The following is a 21,535-nucleotide window of genomic DNA, read 5'->3' as shown; positions in this document are numbered from 1 at the left end:
TGGCACTCCTTCTCTGCCACCTGCCCCACACCCCTCCCGCGGCTCTCCACCCTCCCCATTCCCAACATCCTTTGCTCCTGCCAGATTTACAGACTCGCTCTCTGCCCTGCATTGATAAGTATAGTACAGTGTAAAAGTCTTAGCACCCTGGCTATATATGTGTGCCTGAGACTTTTGCACATTGCTGTAAGATAGCACTAAACATCAAGTCACACAGAATAATATAATCTAGCCCAAGACCCTGAGTGTCATGTTCAATAGATAGATGGTGCATGGATGTTGTTGGCAAGAACAAGTCCACAGCAGTCTGCAGATGAACGCAATCCAGCTTGTCTGTCACCGAGCGAACACTGGAGGGCAGCACCAACTCAGCACAGGCTGCAGCTTGTCTGCTCTCTCCCATACTGTCTCCAGAGGCTTTCCACTGTGTGGCTGCAACAGGTGAATGAGGGCTTAGTCTGTTCTACAGCCAAGCTCCTGCAGCTCCTTCGTTGTTGGTCTTACCAGTGAACTAGACTTGCGATATTCTACGTTACTAATGTCCGACAGGATCTTGCGATCAGAAGAAAGATATCCGTGGCAATTACAATTTTTTAGCCTCCACGGACCAACTCCAAAGCCTTTTGTAATGGCCAGCAACACAGTCCATGCCAAGTCCAGCTCCATCGCTATTGAGCAAGTTGTTCATTGGGTAGACCTGCAGTGCTTGATGTTTTTGACAACCAGCAGTGATTGTAAAAAGAAAGACTTAAAGGACGAACAAGTGCACCTTTGGTTGGACCCAGAGAGGCCGCTGCGACCATGTGTACCGCCATCTTACGGGAAGGTGCTGACAAAATTGTAACCTTGTGGTTAGGAGCCACCCCTTCACAGCTCCAGTGACTCAACTAAATTGCATACAGTTCTGCTTGCCCTACTATAGGAAGGATGTTGAGGCTTTGGAGAGGGTGCAGAAGAGGTTTTCCAGGATGCTGACTGGTTTAGAGGGCGTGTGCTATCATGAGAGGCTGGACAAACTTGGGTTTTCTTTGGGGCACCAGAGGCAAAGGGGAGATCTCATAAAGGTTTATAAGATTATGAGAGGCATAGATAGAGCAGACGAGGAACTGTCTTCTTTCCCCCCACAATAGAAATGTCTGATACCAGAGGGCATGTATAGAAGATGAGAGGGGGTCGGTTCAAGGGGGATGTGAGGGGTAAGTTTTTTCACTCAGAGTGGTGGATGTCTGGAATGTGCTGCCTGGTGTGGTGGTAGAGGCAAATACATTAGAGGCTTTTAAGAAACGTTTGGATAGGCACATGGATGTGAGGAAGATGGAGGGATATGGACATGGTGTAGGTAGGAGGGATTAGTGTTTGGGTGCTTTTGATTTGTTTTTTAGCTGGTTCAGCACAACACTGTGGGTCAAGTGTTCCTGTACTGGACTGTTTTTGTGTTTTATGTTCAAGTTCAATCCTGACCTCCAGCACTGCCTCTGTGTGTGGAGTTTGCATGGTCTCCCTCTAGTCAGAATCAAAATCACGTTTAATATCACCAGCATATGTCATGAAATTTGTAAACTTAGTGGCAGCAGTCCAATGCAATACATGATAATCTAGGAAAAAATAAATCAATTACAATGAGTATATCTCTGCATATTAAATAGTTAAATGATAAAATAGTGCACAAATAGAAATAATAGAAGTGAGGTGGTGTTCATGGGTTCAATGTCCACTTAGGAATCAGATGGCAGAGGGGAAGAAGCTGTTCCTGAATCACTGAGTGTGTGTCTTCAGGCTCCTGTACCTCCTCCCTGATAGCAGAGGGGAAGAAGCTGTTCCTGAATCACTGAGTGTGTGTCTTCAGGCTCCTGTACCTCCTCCCTGATGGCAGAGGGGAAGAAGCTGTTCCTGAATCCCTGAGTGTGTGTCTTCAGGCTCCTGTACCTCCTCCCTGATGGCAGAGGGGAAGAAGCTGTTCCTGAATCGCTGAGTGTGTGTCTTCAGGCTCCTGTACCCCCTCCCTGATGGCAGAGGGGAAGAAGCTGTTCCTGAATCGTTGAGTGTGTGCCTTCAGGCTCCTGTACCTCCTCCCTGATGGCAGAGGGGAAGAAGCTGTTCCTGAATCACTGAGTGTATGCCTTCAGACTCCTGTACCTCCTCCCTGATGGCAGAGGGGAAGAAGCTGTTCCTGAATCCCTGAGTGTGTGTCTTCAGGCTCCTGTACCTCCTCCCTGATGGCAGAGGGGAAGAAGCTGTTCCTGAATCACTGAGTGTATGCCTTCAGACTCCTGTACCCCCTCCCTGATGGCAGAGGGGAAGAAGCTGTTCCTGAATCATTGAGTGTGTGTCTTCAGGCTCCTGTACCTCCTCCCTGATGGCAGAGGGGAAGAAGCTGTTCCTGAATCGCTGAGTGTGTGTCTCCAGGCTCCTGTACCTCCTCCCTGATGGCAGAGGGGAAGAAGCTGTTCCTGAATCACTGAGTGTATGCCTTCAGACTCCTGTACCTCCTTCCCGATGGTAATAGTGTGAAGAGGACATGTCCTGGGTGATGAGGGGTCCTTAATGATGGATGCCACCTTTTTGAGGCATTGCTCCTTGAAGATATCTATGGGGGCTAGTACCCAAGATAGAGCAGACTAATTTTACAACTTTCTTTTCCTTCTTTCGATCTTATGCAGTAGCCCCCCCCCCCCCCCCCCCACCACTACCAGACGGTGATGCAGCCTGTCAGAATGCTCTCCATGGTACATCTGCAGAGGTTTTCAAGCATCTTGAGTGAAAACCAAATCTTCGCTAACTTCTAATGAAATATAGCCGTTGCCTTGCCTTCTTTATAGTTGTTTCGATATTTTGGGACCAGTTTAGGTCTTCAGAGATCTTGACACCCAGGAACTTGAAACTGCTCACTCTCTCCACTTCTGATCCCTCGCTGAGGATTGGTTCATGATTCCTCCCTACCCTTTCTGAAGTCCACAATCAGCGCTTTGGTCTTACTGGCGTTGAGTGCAAGGCTGTTGCTTCAATACCACTCAACTAGCTGGTATATCTCGCTCCCGTACACCCTCTCATCTCCATCTGAGATTCTATCAACAATGGTTGTATCATCAGCGAATTTATAGATGGCATTTGAGCTATGCTTAGCCACAGTCATGGGTATAGAGAGAGTAGAGCAGTGGGCTAAGCACACACCCCTGAGGTGTGCCAGTATTGATCTTCAGCGAGAAGGAATTATTTATACTGTTTCACCCAGATTGTGGTCTTCTGGTTATAAAGTAGAGGATTCAATTGCAGAGGGAGGTACAGAGACCCAGGTTATGCAGCTTATTGATCAGGACTGTAGACATGGTGCTGTTAAATGCTGAGCTATAGACAACAAACAGCATCCTGACATCGGTGTTTGTATCGTCCGCGTAACCTAATGCTGTGTGAAGAGTCATTGAGGTTGCGTCTGCCGTAGACCTATTGTGGCGAAAGGCATATTGCAGTGGGTCCAGGTCCTTGCTGAGGCAGGAGTTGATTCTGGCCATGACCAACCTCTCAATGCATTTCATCACTGTAGATGTGAGTGGTATTGGTTGATAGCCATAAGGCAGCTCACCTTGCTTTTCTTAGACATTAGTATAATCCTTGTCCTCTAGGAACTTCTGACCATAACAATGAGAGGTTGAAAATATCCTTGAATACACCTGCCAGTTGGTTGGCACAAGTTTTCAGAGCCTAACCAGGTACTCCACTGGGGCTTTCCGCCTTTCAAGGGTTCACCCTTCTGAGAGACAGCTTGACATTGACATCCATTTCAAAGCAGGCATAGAAGAAGTTGAGCTTGTCTGGTAGTGAAGCATCGCTGCCATTCATGCTATTGGGTTTCACTTTGTAGGGAGTAATGTCCTGCAGACCCTGCCAGGGTTGACGTGTATCCAATGTCACCTCCAACCTTGCTCGGAATTGTTCCTTCTTGACAGATCCAGTGGTGGTGATCTTCGGAAGTCAAGAATAAGGCATAAATCTTGGTGGTCACAGTTGTTTTATGGAATGTTACAAGAGCAAAGAACAAAAAATGAAGGAAAGAAAATGAACAAAGAAAAAAAAGTAGTTGTGGTTGTCTCATAGAGACTAGAGATAACATTCCAGTGATAACAATTAACTATGAAATAGCCAGATTCAAGTTCAAAGTACATTTATTATCAAACTATGTACATACTATACAACAGTGAGGTTCCTCTCCTTACAGGCAGCCACAAAACAAAGAAACCCATAAAGGAAAAGACAGTCAAACACCCAATGTGCAAAGAGGAAAAAAATGAAACAAATTGTGCAAATAGTCAAAGTACGCAAATAGCGTTCAGAGTAAAAGTGAGTCTGTAGATACGAAGCCTGGAGCAGGCCACCGCCTTGGCTTTGATTCAGCGCAGAGCTGAATAAAGTTAACGGAGCAGCAAGCAGAACCAGCCCAACATGCTGCCCTTTCAACCCATCTGGTCTGGTGATTACATCATCCAAACATCCAAAAATCATCGTTCCTTGGACTAGGGCCCAGGCCCCGTTGCATCGGTATGTTTTGGGCCTGGACCCTGCCACCATGTTTTGACTCATGACCGACCTTTCCAAATCGGCCTGACACTTAGATTGATCAAACCTCACTCTTGGTGTGTCTGTCCCCTGCTGCAGAAAAACTGTAGCTTCTGGAAAATACACTATTCTACAATAGCTATACATCTTACTGAGCAATTATACTTGTAGTTTAGCTACTGAGCTTGGTGGAACTGTTTCTGCCGAGAGAAGGTGCAAAGGTGGGTTTTGTCACTTTAAAGCCAGTTGTTCCAGCTGGAGCTCACCAGCTGCTGGCAGCTCATCTAGGAGACGGAAAATTGATCTCAAACCTCTGCTGCCTTGCAGTCCTACCTCCTCTTGGGGAAGGCTTCGGAAGTAAACACCGAGGGAAAAATCCAGAGCTGGAGTCCCTAAGGCAGTCCTACTTTGAGTTCAAATGCTGACTGAAAACTCCTGCAGAGTTGCTGGTCTCTGCCACTCCTTTGGATTTATTAGATGTGTGGAGAGGGAGTGCCTGCTACGTGGGCAACAACTTGCCCTCCATACTGTACTTCCAGGCTTGTATGTCAACTACATGAACAACTAGGAAGATACATCCATGGTCAACTGCAATTAGCAGACGGCCTCTGAAAGCAATTACATATATATAGGTGACGATATAAAAACATGTAAGCAATCATTGGAAAGTTAAACTTCAAGAGAAATAGTAGAAAAGTAATGATTCAGATACAACACACGTGAGTTTGTGTTCCTCCCCACATGCTTTGCTGGCGTCCCACATTTAATTATTTAGTGATGCAGCGTGGTGTGGGCCCTTGCAACCCTTCGAGTCACGCCCCAACAAACCCGACCAACGACCCATTTAACCCTAACCTAATCCCAGGACAATTTATAATAACCTAACCAGTATGTCTTCGGACTGTTGGAGGACTCTGGAGAAACCCCACACATTCCATGGGGAAGATGTACAGAGACTCCTTACCGACAATGCAGGAATTGAACTCTGAACTCCAGGGTGCCCCAAGCTGTAATAGCGTTGTGCTAACCACTGTGCCCATCCCAGAAACGGTGGGAAATTTGCCCCCAAAGGAGGGTAATGCCAGAGGGGAGTTGGGGGGAATGTGAGAGAATGAGCTCCAGGTGCAGCAGGAAATATAGAGGGGGGAATGGGTTTGTGCCCCTGATGGCGGACCCAATGGTTTCTTTGTGACAGCAGTACAATGCAATACATAATTGGATAAAAAACCAACTGAATTACAGTAAACATAAATACATATTAAATAGTTAAATCAGTAGTTTAAAAATAAAAGTAAGTAGTGAGGTAGTGTTTGTGGGTTCAATGTCCATTCAGAAATCTGATAGCATGGAAGAAGCTGTTCCTGAATTGTTGAGTACAGTTGGCCCTCGTTATCCGCGGGTTCCGCATGTGCAGATTCAACCAACCGTGGATCGGGAAAACCCAGAAGTTCTCTCTCCAGCACTCGTTGTTTGAGCATGTACAGACTTTTTTCTTGTCATTATTCCCTAAACAATACAGTATAACAACTATTTACATAGCACTTGCATTGTATTAGGTATTATAAGTAATCTAGAAATGACTTAAAAGTACAGGCTGTCCCCGGGTTATGAATGAGTTCCATTCCTGAGTCTGTCTTTAAGTCGGATTTGAAGTCGGAACAGGTACATCCGGTATTATTTAGCATCAGTTAGTCAAATGTTTTTCTTAGTATATAGTACATATTTTACCTTTCTATGCATATAAAACACTTAAGAAACATACGTATTGCAATAATTAAACCATTGCGTTGCTTAGTAATAATTGTAGCTTTCATCGGGGCAGGGCCTTTCATATGCTCCATTAAAATTGTTCCGATCGTTGACCAACGTAGCCTAATGCTTTTCCAATGACCAATGGCATTTCACCTCTTTCCGATCGCTTTATTACTTCCACCTTATTTTCAATCGTGATTGTGATTATTTTCGTGAACAGAAACACTGCGGATTCAGAGCTGCACTGCCATGTTCTAACGTCCACCACACTGAGACATGTTAAATAAAGTCCAGGGTTCTGCTGGGTCCTAAAGACCACCGCACTGAGACATGTTAAATAAAGTCCAGGGTTCCGCTGGGTCCTAAAGACCACCGCACTGAGACATGTTAAATAAAGTCCAGGGTTCCGCTGGGTCCTAAAGACCACCGCATTGAGACAGGCTGAATAAGGGACTTGACCATCTGTGTTTTTTGGTATCCACGGGGTGGGGGGGGGGTCCTCCCCCGTGGATAAGGAGGGCCGACTGTATTTGTCTTCGGGCATCTGTACCTTCTTCCTGATGGTAGAATGGGTTGATGGGGGTCTTTGATGACATCACCTTTTGAGGCCTCACTTATTGAAGATGTCCTGGATACTATGGAGGCTCGTGCCCATGATGGAGCTGACTAAGTTTACAACTCTCTGCAGCTTATTTTGATCCTTTGCAGCTGATGAGGAAGTCAAGGGTCCAATTGCAGAGGGAGGTACAGAGGCCCATCTTTTGGAGCTTTTAGATCAGAACTGTTGGAATGACTGTGTTAAACGCTGAGCTGCTGTTGATAAACAGCATTATACACAGTATGCTTAATAAACAGGTATTAGTACTGTGCAGTCCATATTTGTCCAGTATATTCTTCCTTAAAGGGCAGCTGATCACTGTAATGAGGAAAGTCCCTGATAGTTACACTTACCGTTGAATAATTTGAACTGATCAATGAACTGTTTGCCGTAAAAGACAAGATCTCTCAGTGGCTACCCACACTTCAATTCAAATTTCCCATTCCCATTTAGATATGTCTGTCTGTGGCCTCCTCTGTTACCGTGACGAGGCCACATTCAGGCTGGAGGAGTAGCACCTCATATTCTGTCAGGTTAGCCTTCAGCATTGATTTCTCATACTTCCAGTAATTTTCCCCTCTCATTCCTTTTTCCATCCTCCATTCTGGTTTCCCTCTCACCCTTTTTCTTCTCCTGACCTGACCATCACCTACCTTTGGTGCCTACATCTCTTTCTCCCATGGCCCACTCTCCTGTCTTATCAGATTTCTCCTTCATTAGTCTTTCTTTTCCACCTATCACCTTCCAGCTTCTTACTTCACTCCCACTTATATCCACCTTCCCCTTTACCTGGTCTTACCCGTCACCTACCAACTAGTATTCCTCCCCTTCCCCAGTCTTCCCCCTTTTCCAGTCCTGATGAAAGGTCTCAGCTCAAGAAGTCAACTGTTCATTCATTTCCACTGATACGGCCTGACCTGCTGAGTTCCTCCAGCATTTTGGGCTTATTGCTCTGGATTTCCAGCATCTGTAGAATCTCCTGTGTTTATGAGCTTTACTCCATTCAGATCTGGAAACTTCCTGAAATATTCTGCCCATGGTTTAATAATCCTGTGCTATAAACAATCCTGCAAACTTAAGCTATCAGGGAATAAATTTACAGCATTAATGAAACTGTAGTTGATGCAGTCTCTCCTTCCCAGACTAGGAACTGAGTTATCAGAGCTCTGAACTGCCTGCAGTGTTAAATGTGCATCTGTTTTAGGGGCCAGAACTGTTCACAGGTCGCTGGTGTGGAGTCGTTGAAGATTCAGGATTGTTTAATGTAATTTCCAGTACATGTGTAAAGGAGAACAAAATAATTATTACTCCAGATCCAATGCAGCCCAAAAACCCACAGAAGATAATGAACACAATTTTAAAAAATATGCAATAGCTTGTCTAGATACAGCATCTATAAAAAGTATTCCCCCCCCTTCGGAAGTTTTCATGTTTTATTGTTTTACACCATTGAATCTGTGAATTTAATTTGGCTTTTTTTGACACTGATCAACAGGAAAAGACTTTCATGTCAAAATGAAAACAAATCTCTATAAAGTAATCTAAATTAATTACAAATATAAAATACAAAATAATTGATCGAGTAAGTATTCATCCTCTTCAAGTCAGTATTCAGTAGATGCACCTTTGGCAGCAATTACAGCCTTTGGTCTGTGTGGCTAGGTCTCTTTCAGCTTTGCACATCTGGACACTACAATTTTTCCATATTCTTCTTTACAAAACTGCTCAAGCTCTGTCAGATTGCATGGGGATCGTGAGTGAACAACTTTTTTCAAATCCAACTGCAAATTCTCAATTGGATTAAGGTCTGGACTCTGACTTGGCCTCTCCAGGACATTAACTTTGTTGTTTTTAAGCCATTCCAGTGTAGCTTTGGCTTTATGCTTGGAGTCATTGTTTTACTGGAAAACAGATCTTCTTTCAAGTCGCAGTTCTCTTGCAGACTGCATTAGGTTTTCCTCCAGGATTTCCTTGTATTTTGCTGCATTCATTTTACCCTCTACCTTCACAAGCCTTCCAGGGCCTGTGGCATTGAAGCATCCCCACAGCATGATGCAGCCACCACCATGCTTCACTGTAGGGATGGTGTGTTTTTGATGATGTGTGGTGTTTGATTTACACCAAGCATAGTGTTTAGTCTGATGGCCAAAAAGCTCAATTTGGTTTCATCAGACCATAGACCCTCCTTCCAGCTAACTTCGGAGTCTCCCAAATGCCTTCTGACAAATTCTGGCTGAGAGTTCATACGAGTTTTTTTTCAATAGTGGCTTTCTCGTTGGCACTCTCCCATAAAGCTGTGACTGGTAAAGCATCTGGGCAACAGTTGTTGTATGTGCAGTCTCTCCCATCTCAGCCACTGAAGCTTGTAACTCCTCCAGAGTTGTCATAGGTCTCTTGGTGTCCTCCCTCACTAGTCCCCTTCTTGTTTTTGAGGATGGCCTGCCCTAGGCAGATTTACAACTGTGCCATATTCTTTCCATTTCTTGATGATTGACTTAACTGTATGCCAAGGATATTCAGTGACTTGGAAATTTTTTTCTAACCATCTCCTGACTTGTACTTTTCAATAACCTTTTCGCGGAGTGGCTTGGAGTGTTCTTTTGTCTTCGTGGTGTAGTTTTTGCCAGGATACTGACTCACCAGCAGTTGGACATTCCAGATACAGGTGTATTTTTACTACAATCAGTTGAAACACCTTGACTGCACAGTTTTCCAAAAACAGATCACCATGTAAGGACATGTTTGGCTCAGTTTTGTTGGCTGAAGGGCTTTTATTGTGCTGTAGGTTTTCTATGTTTCTATTTAACTTCTAAAACCTATTGGCTGTACTAATGTTGATTTGGGTGGTGAGTACTTATGCAATCAATTATTTTGTGTTTTATATTTGTAACGTAGATCACTTTGAAGAGATGAGTTTTCACTTTGACATGAAAGTGTTTTTTTCGGTTGATCAGTTTCAAAAAAGCCAAATTAAATCCACTGTGATCCAATGTTGTAAAACAATAAAATATGAAAAATTCTTGGGGGGGGATTTCTTTTTATAGGCACTGTAGGTTGATTGTATGTCCATAAAGTGACACTCAGCACAGATGTCTGTATATAGGTAGAGTCACCTTAGAGACAGGAGATGATAAAGTAGTGGTGGGATGGGGGTGGAGGGGAAGGTTGGGTTAGTGGACGGAGGTGTTGATCAGCCTTACTGCTGCTTGGGGAAAGTAGTGTGTGAGTGAGTGTCCTTGCTTAAATCAAAACAAGCTGCAGAGTCAATTAATTCTGCCCCTCTCTCTCCCTTAGTGAGAATTAAACAGGAGCCAAGAAAGTCGGTGGCTGATGTCACTCAGGCACTCTCTCTTAAAAATAACAGTCCACGGCAAGATAAACCTAGGGGCTCATCACACCCCTACCTCACCCTAAACCGTCCCCTTTTCAACCCCACCTATATCCATCGAACACACAGATGCTGCAAATCTGGAACAACACACGCAAAATGCCGGAAAAACTCAGCAGGTCAAGCAGCATCTATAGAGGAATAAACAGTCAACATTTCAGCCCAAGACCCTTCATGAGTACTGATAAAGGGTCTCAACCTGAATCGGCGACTATTTATTTTGTGTGTTGTCCCGATTCAAGATTGTTTAATGTGTAATTTCCAGTACACAAGTGTAAATGAGAATGAAATAATTGTTACTCCAAATCCGATGCAGCATAAGAAAACACAATAAGATAAAGAGCACAATAATAATAAAAAAATACACTAACTGTAAATACAAAAGATAGCTTATATACATAGATTGTATGTCCATAAAGTGACGCTCGGCACAGGAGTGTCTGTACATAAGGTGACTCTGACAGGAAATGATGAAGTAGTGATGGTTGGGGGTTTGGAGGGGTGGGTTAGTGGATGGAGGTGTTGATCAGCCTTACTGCTGATCAGTTAATTGATGGTGCAAGTGAGGATATCCCCTCTGGTTCAGGAGCCTGGTGGTTGAGGGGTCATAGCTGTTCCTGACCCTGGTGGTGTGGGTCCTGAGGCTCCTGTACCTCCTTCCTGGTGGTTGAGGGGTAATAACTGTTCCTGACCCTGGTGGTGTGGGTATTCAGATCCTGTTCATTCTTCCTGATGGCAGCAATGAGAAGAGAGCATGTCCTGGGTGGTGGGGGTCACTGATGTTGGATACTGCTTTCCTGCAACAATGCTCCACGTAGATGTGCTCAGCGGTGCGGAGGGTTTTACCCATAATGGACTGGTCTGCATCCACTTCTTTTTATAGGCTTTTTCATTCAAATAAAGCTAATTTTTAATCTTTATCAAGTTGCGATTTGTCTGCCTGTAGAGATGGGGTGTTAGTTAGTCTTCCCTCTATTATTAATGCCTGTGATTCTTGTATGTCATATTCTATCCTAGTTATCGAGCAGAGCATTAAAGATGAAGATGAAGAGAACCAAGGCTCGGTCGATCTGAGGATACGGAAAACCCAGGTACAGGAGCACTTTGCCAGGGCTGGCAGTGGACGTAGATACTTCAGGGACATTTAAGACCCTCTTAGATAAAAGAAAAATGTAGGACCAGGTGGGAGGGAAGGGTTGGATTGATTTCAGAGTAGGTTGAAAGGTCAGCATAGCATCATGAGCTGAAGGCCTGCACTGTGCTGTAATGTTCTGTGTTCAAGTGTGAACGGTGACAGTTTTGACCAGAGGTCTCAGCCTCAGAATACAAGGACACACCTTAACAACAGAGGTGAGGATTGCATTTCTTTAACCAGAGAGTGGTGAATTCATTGCTACAGACGGCCAAGACATAGGGTATATTTAAAGCAGTGGTTGAAAGGTTCTCGATTAGTCAGGGCGTCACAGGTTACAGGGAGAACCAGAAGAGTGGGGTTGAGAGAGATAATAAATTGGCCATGATGGAATGGCAGAGCAGACGTGTCTTCTAGTCTTTACACCCCATTCTCAGAGACAGAGGGGAGGGGTGTATAAAGACCATAAGACATAAGAGCAGAATTAGACCATTCACTCCATCGAGTCTGCACCGTCATTACATCATGGCTGACACCCTGACTAGTCAAGAACTTATAGACCTCTGCTTTAAATATACTCAGTCACTTGACTTCATCATCCTCTGGCTAAAGAAAATTCTTCCTCATCTCTGTTCTAAAAGGATGTCCCTGCATTCAGAGGCTGTGCTCTCTGGTCCTAGACTTAGAATATTGGCTACAGCCCTGCTTGCATTCGGTGATGTAACCACGTACAGAAGTGTTACACCTGTATGCTCTGCAGGAGCTGTCGTTCTGTGTCCATTGGTTGAAGGGGGTGGTTGCAGGGGGAATTGTTACTCTGCTTCAGTTTCCCATTCTGGCCTCTTACCTCTTCTCATCTGTCTTATTGCCTCCCCTCGGGTTCCCCCTCCACCTTCCTTTTCTCCCCTCCTCCTTCCCTTTCTCCCCCCTTCACCGTTTCCCTTTCCCTCCCTCACCTTATTTCCTTGCCTGACCATCACCTCCCTCTGATGCTTCTCCCCCTTTTCTTTTTCCTCTCCTTTCAGTCCTCTCCTATCAGATTCCCCCTTCCCCAGTCCTGTATCTCTTTCACCAATCAATTTCTCAGCTCATTACTTCACCCTTCCCCCATGGCCACTCTGTAAATCTACTCCAAATCTTTTTTCTCCAGTCCTGCTGAAGAGTCTCGGCCTGAAATGTCGACAGTACTCTTTTCCATAGATGCTGCCTGGCCTGCTGAGCTCCTCCAACATTTTGTGTGTGTTGCTGTGGATTTCCAGCATCTGCAGAACCTCTTATGTTTAACATTAGTATATGGAGCTTGTGGGAGGGGTGGGGGGGGACGATCTGTAATAGAAACTGCTGCGGCAAATGCTTCTGTTGTGAACTATCGTTGCATACACTCCCCACTGTGGGAAGGATGTTTGAGGCTTTGGAGAGGGTGCAGGAGGTTTCCCAGGATGCTGCCTGGTTTAGAGGGCATGTGCTATCAAGAGATGCTGGATAAACTTGGGTTGTTTTCTCTGGAGTGAAAAATGAGGGGAGATCTGATAGAGGTTTATAAGATGATGAGAGGCATAGACAGAGTGGACAAGGGGTATCTGTTTCCCAGGGTTGAAATGTCAGGGCATGCATTGATGGTGAGAGGGGGTCGGTTCAAGGAGGATGTGAGGGGTAAGTTTTTTACTCAGTGGTGGATGCCAGCAATGCGCTGCCTGGTGTGGTGGTAGAGACAAATATATTAGAGGCTTTTAAGAGACATTTGGATTGGCACTTGGACGTAAGGAAGAGGGAGAGATATGGACATGATGTAGGTGGGAGGGATTTGACTTATTTGTTAGCTGGTTTGGCACAACATTGTGGGCTGAAGGGCCTGTTCCTGTGCTATACTGTTCTATGTTCTATGTCAGTGGTTGATGTGACTCACCTGTTTAAACACCTCTCTTTTAATTTCAGCACTCAACACTGTCCCGAAAGTTTGCCAACGTCATGACAGAGTACAACGAGATCCAGATATATTTCAGAGAGCGCAGCAAAGGAAGGATTCAGCGTCAGCTGGAAATCAGTGAGTGAATCTAAATGAGCCGTCTCACTGATTTGCCATGGTAGCCCAACGCAATTGCAGCTTGGGGCGTTTTGGAGCTCAGAGTTTAATTCTGTAGGGAATTTGTATGTTCTCCCCGTGATTGAATGGGTTTCTTCCCACAGTCCAAAAACATACTGGTTAGTATAGATTAATTGGTCATTGTAAATTGTCCTGTGGCACACTGACCTTCGTAAATCGAAGCATTGAGTACAGGAGATGGGATGTCATGTTGAAGTTCAATGAGGCATTGCTGAGGCCTAATTTGGAGAATTGTGTGCAGGTTTGGTTACTGACCTACAGGAAAGTTATAAATAAGGCTGAAAGAATAAAGAGGAAATTTACAAGGATGTTGCTGAGTCTGGAGGACCTGAGTTAGGAGGAAAGATTGAATAGGTTAGGACTGTATACCTTGGAATGTAGAAGATTGAGGAGAGATTTGATAGAGGTATACAAAATTATGAGGGGTATAGATAGGGTAAATACAAGTGGGCTCTTTCCATTGAGGTTGGATGGGACAACAACCAGAGGTCATGAGTTAAGAGTGAAAGTTGAAAAGCTTAAGGGGAACACGAGGGGCAACTCTTTCACTCAGAGGGTGGTGAGAGCGTGGAATGAGCTGCCAGTACAAGTGGTGGATATGAGCTCAGTTTCAATGTTTAAGAGAAGTTTGGATAGGCAGGTGAATGGTCATGGTATGAAGGGCTATGGACCCAGTGCAGGTCAATAGGAATAGGCATTTTAAATGGTTTGGCATGGTCTAGGTGGGCTGAAGGGCCTGTTTCTGCATTGTACTTTTCTATGACTCTATGATTATTAGTCTAGTGTTAAATAGTTGGGTTTCTAAGTGGTGCAGCTCATTGGTTTGGAACAGCCTGTTTTGCACTGTATTTCTAAATAATAAACTGTCCTCACACAAGCATGACTTGGCCTCCACCACCAGCCCAGGCAACACCTTCCAGGCACCCACCACTCTCTGTGTGCAGAAAAAAATAAATTTGCCTCATTCATCTCCTTTGAAACCCCCCCCCCCCCCCCACATCACCTTAATTGCATGTCCTCTCACGGTCCCAGAAGACATTCTACACAATCAGGGAAAGTCAGCAATGCCTCTACTTTCTGAGGAGGTTGAAGAGAGCTGGACTTTGCACATCTATACTCACATCATTGTACAGATATGCAGGAGAGAGCATGCTGACAAGCTGCATCACTGCTTGCGATGGAAACTTCACTGCGGCGGACAGGAAGGCTCTACAATAGGTAGTCAAAACTGCCCAATGCATCACCAGCACCAGCCTACCCGCCATTAAGGACGTGTATAGAGAAAGGTGGTGAAAAAGGGCCAGTGACATCATGAAGAATCCCACCCACCCTGCTCATGGACTGTTTGTCCCACTCTCATCAGGGAGGAGGCTACAGAGCATCCACGCCAGGACCACCAGACTCAAAAACAGTTACTTTACACTCTCTGAGTAAAAAACTTACCCCTGACATTTCCTCTGTACGTACTCTCCAGCACCTTAAACCTGTGTCCTCTTGTGGCAACCATTTCAGCCCTGAGAAAAAGCCTCTGACTATCCACACGATCAATGCCTCTCATCATCTTATACACCTCTATCAGGTCACCCCTCATCCTCCGTCGCTGCACGGAGAAAAGGCCGAGTTCACTCAACCTATTCTCATAAGGCATGGTCCCCAATCCAGGCAACATGCTTGTAAATCTCCTCTGCACCCTTTCTATGGTTTCCACATCCTTCCTGTAGTGAGGTGACCAGAACTGAGCACAGTACTCCAAGTGGGGTCTGACCACGGTCCTATATAGCTGCAACATTACCTCTCGGTTCCTAAATTCAGTTCCACAATTGATGAATGCCAATACACCATACGCCTTCTTAACCACAGTTAACTTGTGCAGCTGCTTTGAGTGTCCTATGGACTCAGACCCCAAGATCCCTCTGATCCTCCACACTGCCAAGAATCTTACCATTAATACTATATTCTGCCATCATATTTGACCTACCAAAATGAAACACCTCATATTTGGGTTGAACTCCATCTGCCACTTCTCAGCCCAATTTTGCATCCTATCAGTATCCCGCTGTAACCTCTGACAACCCTCCACACTATCCACAACACCTCCAACCTTTGTGTCATCAGCAAACTTACTAACCCATCCCTCCACTTCCTCATCCAGGTCATTTATAAAAATCACGAAGAGTAAGGGTCCCAGAACAGATCCCTGAGGCACTCCACTGGTGACCGACCTCTATGCAGAATATGACCCGTCTACAACCACTCTTTGCCTTCTGTGGGCAAGTCAGTTCTGGATCCACAAAACAATGTCCCCTTGGATCCCATGCCTCCTTACTTTCTCAATAAGTCTTGTATGGGGTACCTTATCAAATGCCTTGCTGAAATCCATATATACTACATCTACTGCTCTTCCTTTATCAATGTTTTTAGTCACATCCTCAAAAAATTCAATCAGGCTCGTAAGGCACAACCTGCCCTCGACAAAGCCATGCTGACTGTTCCTAATCATATTATACCTCTCCAGATGTTCATAAATCCTGCCTCTCAGGATCTTCTCCATCAAATTACCAACCACTAAGGTAAGACTCACTGGTCTATAATTTCCTGGGCTATCTCTACTCCCTTTCTTGAATAAAGGAATAACATCTGCAACCCTCCAATCCTGCGGAACCTCTCCTGTCCCCATTGATGATTCAGAGATCATTGCCAGAGGCTCAGCAATCTTCTCCCTCGCCTCCCACAGTAGCCTGGGGTACATTTTGTCCGGTCCCGGCGACTTATCCAACTTGATGCTTTCCAGAAGCTCCAGCACATCCTCTTTCTTAATATCTACATGCTCAAGCTTTTCAGTCCGCTGCAAGTCATCCCTACAATCACCAAGATCCTTTTCCATAGTGAATACTGAAGTAAAGTATTCATTAAGTACCCCTGCTATTTCCTCTGGTCCATACACACTTTCCCACTGTCACACTTGATAGGTCCTATTCTTTCACATCTTATCCTCTTGCACTTCACATACTTGTAGAATGCCTTGGGGTTTTCCTTAATCCTGCTGCCAAGGCCTTCTTATGGCCCCTTCTGGCTCTTCTAATTTCCTTCTTAAGCTCCTTCCTAGTAGCCTTATAATCTTCTAGATCTCTAACATTACCTAACTCTGAACCTTTTGTAAGCTTTTCTTTCCTTCTTGACTAGATTTATTACAGCCTTTGTACACCATGGTTCCTGTACCCTACCATAACTTCCCTGTCTCATTGGAACGTACCTATACAGAACTCTACACAAATATCACCTGAATATTTGCCACATTTCTTCCGTACATTTCCCTGTGAACATCTGTTTCCAATTTAAGCCTCCAGTTTCCTGCCTGATAGCCTCATAATTTCCCTTACTCCCAATTAAATGCTTTTCTAACTTGTCTGTTCCTATCTCTCTCCAATGCTATTGTAAAGGAGATAGAATTATGATCACTATCCCCAAAATGCTCTCCCAATGAGAGATCTGACACCTGACCAGGTTCATTTCCCAATACCAAATCAAGTACAGCCTCTCCTCTCCTTATCTACATACTGTGTCAAGAAACCTTTTTGAACACACTTAACAAACTCCGCCCCATCTAAACCCCTTGCTCTAGCGAGATGCCAATCGATATTTGGGAAATTAAAATCTCCCCTGTACCTTATGTACAGACACTCCTGGGCCTAGCGTCAGTTTTTGGACATACAATCAATCTATGTGTATAAGCTATCTTATGCATTTATATTTATTTTGATTTTCTATTATTGGGTTCTTTATCTTATTGTGTGTGTGTTTTTTTTGCTGCATCAGATCCAGAGTAACAATTATTTTGTTCTCCTTTACACTTGTGTGCTGAAAATTAAATTAAACAATCTTGAATCTCTGGTATTAGACATTACAGCCTTAGAAAACAGATACTGTCTGTCCACTCTATCTATGCTTATCATAATCTTATAAACCTCTGTCAGATCTCCCCTCAGCCTCTACCGTTCCAAAGCAAACAACCCAATTTTGTCCAGTTTCCCCCGCTCACCATACTGATGCTGTGTCACTCACCTTGTGAAGGTGAACACTGTGTTGCTGCTGAGGTAGAGACTGCTTGTGGATTCCCTGCCATTCACTTGGAAAAGCTCATTCAAATGCTAGTGTTGTTGGTTGGCCGTTGTATCTGACGATGACATGATACCTTTGCGGGAACGTTTTTAAGTGGAAAAGCCATTGCACTGGGGCAGTTCTACTCTCTGGACCTCGTAAATCCAGGTCCAGTGGTTTGGTTAAAATGGCCCTACCAAATGCGTACCACAGCTCACTGGTAGTTAAAAAAACAGAAAATTCAACTAAAGACAACTGGTCCAGGTGTCAGGTTGGATCACTCTGGGTGCCGAAAGGTGAAGTTGGGGCCAGGGCAGAGGAGATTCGATGCCCGTACAACTGGCCGGGGTATGAGGTTGGATCACTCTGGGTGCCATGAGGAGAAATCGGGACTGGGGCAGAGGAGATTTGATGCCCATACAACTAGCTCCGTCATGAAGTTGGATTGCTCTGGGTGCCAATTATTTGAAAAGCTTGATAGCAGGTTTGGGCTGGGTGGCGAAATCTGGACCTGGAAGCGAATTGCTGGGCAACATGGTCTAGGCCCCAAGCCCTTCGCAGTAATCAGGTCCTAGTGTGGTGTAAGACAGGTCAAACACTGGCCCAGATTGTAGGTGAGAGCTGATTTCACTCGCTTGCCGCAATGGTCACTCCACTCTCTAGGGCACCAAAACCTTTTGCTGTTCCATTTTTTGGTCAATTTAAATGCTGGCCCAGATAGACTGAAAAGCCAGGGTGTCTGGATCCGAGGTGAGAGCCAATTTCACTCATTCTCCGTGACGGTCACCCCTCTCCCTCTGTGGCACTGAGGCTAGGAAGACTGCCCCAGGTGCTGTGCTCTGTGCCCACTTATATGATGAACTGATAGGTGAGGCTTTGGGCCTACTCCGGAGTTCGGATCTGAGGTCTCAATTTGATTCGGAATGTCGTTGTTCACTTCAATTGTTTGCACGATCTGTACTTTTTTCCCCCTTTCATTTGTGCATCAGTTGTTGGTCTTTTTATTCTTTATTTGGGTTCTTTCAGGTTTCTTGCTTTGTGGCTACCTGTAAGCAAACAAATCTCAAGGTTGTATAATTTATACATTCTTTGATAAATGTACGTTGAATTGAACTGGGTGGTCATCGCAAACTGGGGTTTTCCTTGGTTGCAGTGGATGACCATGACGTCTTCTGTGCCTCGTCGTGTCCTTCGCTCTCCATGGAGCCTTGCAGAACCACCTTCCTGGCCGTTGGATCTCACTGTAGATCTCATCTAGCCAGTCTGCCAGAGCTGACTTTGCATGCTAGGACAGGCATGTCCCTATTGGTGGGATATGGGGTCTCTGCCAGCTACCCTCACCTGCTTTAGCCCAGTGTACTAGGTTGTGGCTACTGTCAAATGCAGACAGCTGCTTGGAGCCACAGGTGAGAGCTGAGTGTCCGCTGGGTTCCAAAGGTGAGTGAGCTGCCTCAGAATGGACACGACAAGCCCCTTCACCAGAGGTGCCTGCGCTTCCTGGACACCCCACACACTCCATTAAAATTATACAACAACACAAATTCAAAGATAGCATTACCATGTAAAAGGATTCTAACGTAGGAGATTGCATTGAAATGAATTTTACTTTATTTGGGGATACAGTGCGGACGGAACAAGCACTTCTGTCCCTTCGAACCGCGCTATCCGGCAACCCACTGATTTAACCCTAGCCAAGTCACTGAATAATTTACAATGGTCAATTAACCTACTAACCAGTATGTCTGAAACCGGAGCACCCAGAGAAGACCCATGCATGCCACTGGGAGGGAGTAAAGACTCTTTACAGAGGACGTAGGAATTGAACTCCAAAATCCATTCTGAGCTGTAACAGCATCTCACTAATGGCTACACTGTGATGCCAAAGGACGATGGGCTGAATGGACTGGCAAAGCTGGAATGTTCCCAAGAGAGCAACACACACAAAATGCTGGTGGAACACAGCAGGCCAGGCAGCATCTATAGGAAGAAGTACAGTCGACGTTTCGGGCCAAGACCCTTCGTCAGGACATCATGTTCTCACAAGAGCTGTGGGCTGGCAGAGGGTAGTGCCATTACAAAGGGGGTTTTGGATTAACATACTACAATCTTAACTTGTCTCTGTGTTTATTGGTCAGCTCATGGTCCAGGTGTTTTACACACAAAAGTGAAGAGGAACTTATCAGGTCAGGCAGCATATATGAAGAGGAATAAAGAGCTGACATTTCGGGCTGAGACCCTTCATCAGGACAGGAAAGGAAGGGGGAAGAAGCCAGATTGAGGAGGTGAGGGGAGTGGTGAGGAGTACAAGCACCTACCCTAGTTAGCCAAAGTTTCATGGAAATCGATTTTAAAAAAGTATTTTAAAAAACAAACTGCAGTTTAACTGAGTAACAATTTTTTGTATTGAAGTGAAATGGAGAATAGATTAGAACGCTATCAATTATTACTACAGTCCTATGAAACTGTGATTTAGTTCCTAATAGTATCGACAGAGTAATGCATTCAGTTAATGCTGGCATCTTCATTTGATAGACTGTAAATGAACAAAATCACTATAGACACCTCATGTAGAAAACAGACTGCCTTCATGCAATGCTTTCAACAATCATATCCTCCAAATCTTCGTTGTGGTTGTAACATTAAAGATGATTCAAATTCTTCAAAGTTCCTAAGTAGTGAAATAGTTTCATTTTCACCCTTGGCTGTTTCTGGCATCTCCAGGCCTGAATGCTTGAAGCTGCAGTGAGCAAAACAGTTCTGAATTGTCTTGCTGCTTATTTCTCACCAACTATTGGTGGCAATAATCACTGCTTGTTGAACACAAACATGCGACTGACACTATTTAAAAACTGCTCTAAGGATGGTGTAGTGTCTAACAACCCCAAGTACATGTGACTGATGCCAGTTAGAAACTGTTCGGCAGCAGTCTTCTGTCCCAATTAAACAAAATGGATCCCGGTTATTCTTTCAATTAGACTGTTAAGATGTTGGAGCAGGATTAGGCCATTCAGCCTATTGAGTCTGCTGTGCCATTTCATCATGCCTGATCCATTTTCTGTCTCAGCCCCAATCTCCTGCCTTCTCCCCGTATCCGTTCATGCCCTGACTAATTGAGAATCTATCAACTTCTGCCTTAAGTATACCTAAACACTCGGCCTCCACAGCCGCCTGTGGCAACGAATCCTGCAGATTCACCACTCTGGCTAAAGAAATTCCTCTTCATCTCCGTTTTGAAAGAACACCCCTCTGAAGCTGTGCCCTCTGGTCTTAGACTCCCCCACCATAGGAAACAACCTCTCCACATCCACTCTATCTGTGTCCTCTGGTCCTAGACTCCCCCACTATAGGAAACATCCTCTCCACATCCACTCTGTCTGTGTCCTCTGGTCCTAGACTCCCCCACTGTAGGAAACATCCTCTCCACATCCACTCTATCTGTGTCCTCTGGTCCTAGACTCCCCCACTACAGGAAACATCCTCTCCACATCCACTCTGTCTGTGTCCTCTGGTCCTAGACTCCCCCACCATAGGAAACATCCTCTCCACACTCACTCTATCTGTGTCCTCTGGTCCTAGACTCCCCCACTACAGGAAACATCCTCTCCACATCCACTCTATCTGTGTCCTCTGGTCCTAGACTCCCCCACCATAGGAAACAACCTCTCCACATCCACTCTATCTGTGTCCTCTGGTCCTAGACTCCCCTACTATAGGAAACATCCTCTCCACATCCACTCTATCTGTGTCCTCTGGTCCTAGACTCCCCCACCATAGGAAACATCCTCTCCACACCCACTCTATCTGTGTCCTCTGGTCCTAGACTCCCCCACTGTAGGAAACATCCTCTCCACATCCACTCTATCTGTGTCCTCTGGTCCTAGACTCCCCCACTATAGGAAACATCCTCTCCAC

At 45.0% G+C, this 21,535-nt stretch overlaps 1 protein-coding gene across 3 annotated transcripts in view; it reads left to right on the top strand.

Annotated features, from left to right (window-relative positions):
- Positions 1–21,535, top strand: part of LOC140730914 (syntaxin-2-like) — a 91,526-nt gene that overhangs the window by 45,493 nt on the left and 24,498 nt on the right. For all 3 annotated transcript variants that reach the window (XM_073051960.1, XM_073051962.1, XM_073051961.1), the window contains exons 5-6: positions 11,307–11,380; positions 13,357–13,465. In XM_073051960.1, coding sequence (XP_072908061.1) covers positions 11,307–11,380; positions 13,357–13,465 — 183 coding nt within the window. The remainder of the gene's footprint in view (positions 1–11,306; positions 11,381–13,356; positions 13,466–21,535) is intronic.

This window comes from Hemitrygon akajei, chromosome 7, assembly GCF_048418815.1.
Source record: "Hemitrygon akajei chromosome 7, sHemAka1.3, whole genome shotgun sequence".
Lineage (NCBI taxonomy): Eukaryota > Metazoa > Chordata > Chondrichthyes > Myliobatiformes > Dasyatidae > Hemitrygon > Hemitrygon akajei.
Note: the sequence above shows the minus strand (reverse complement) of the source record. Positions and strands in the feature narration are given on the sequence as shown.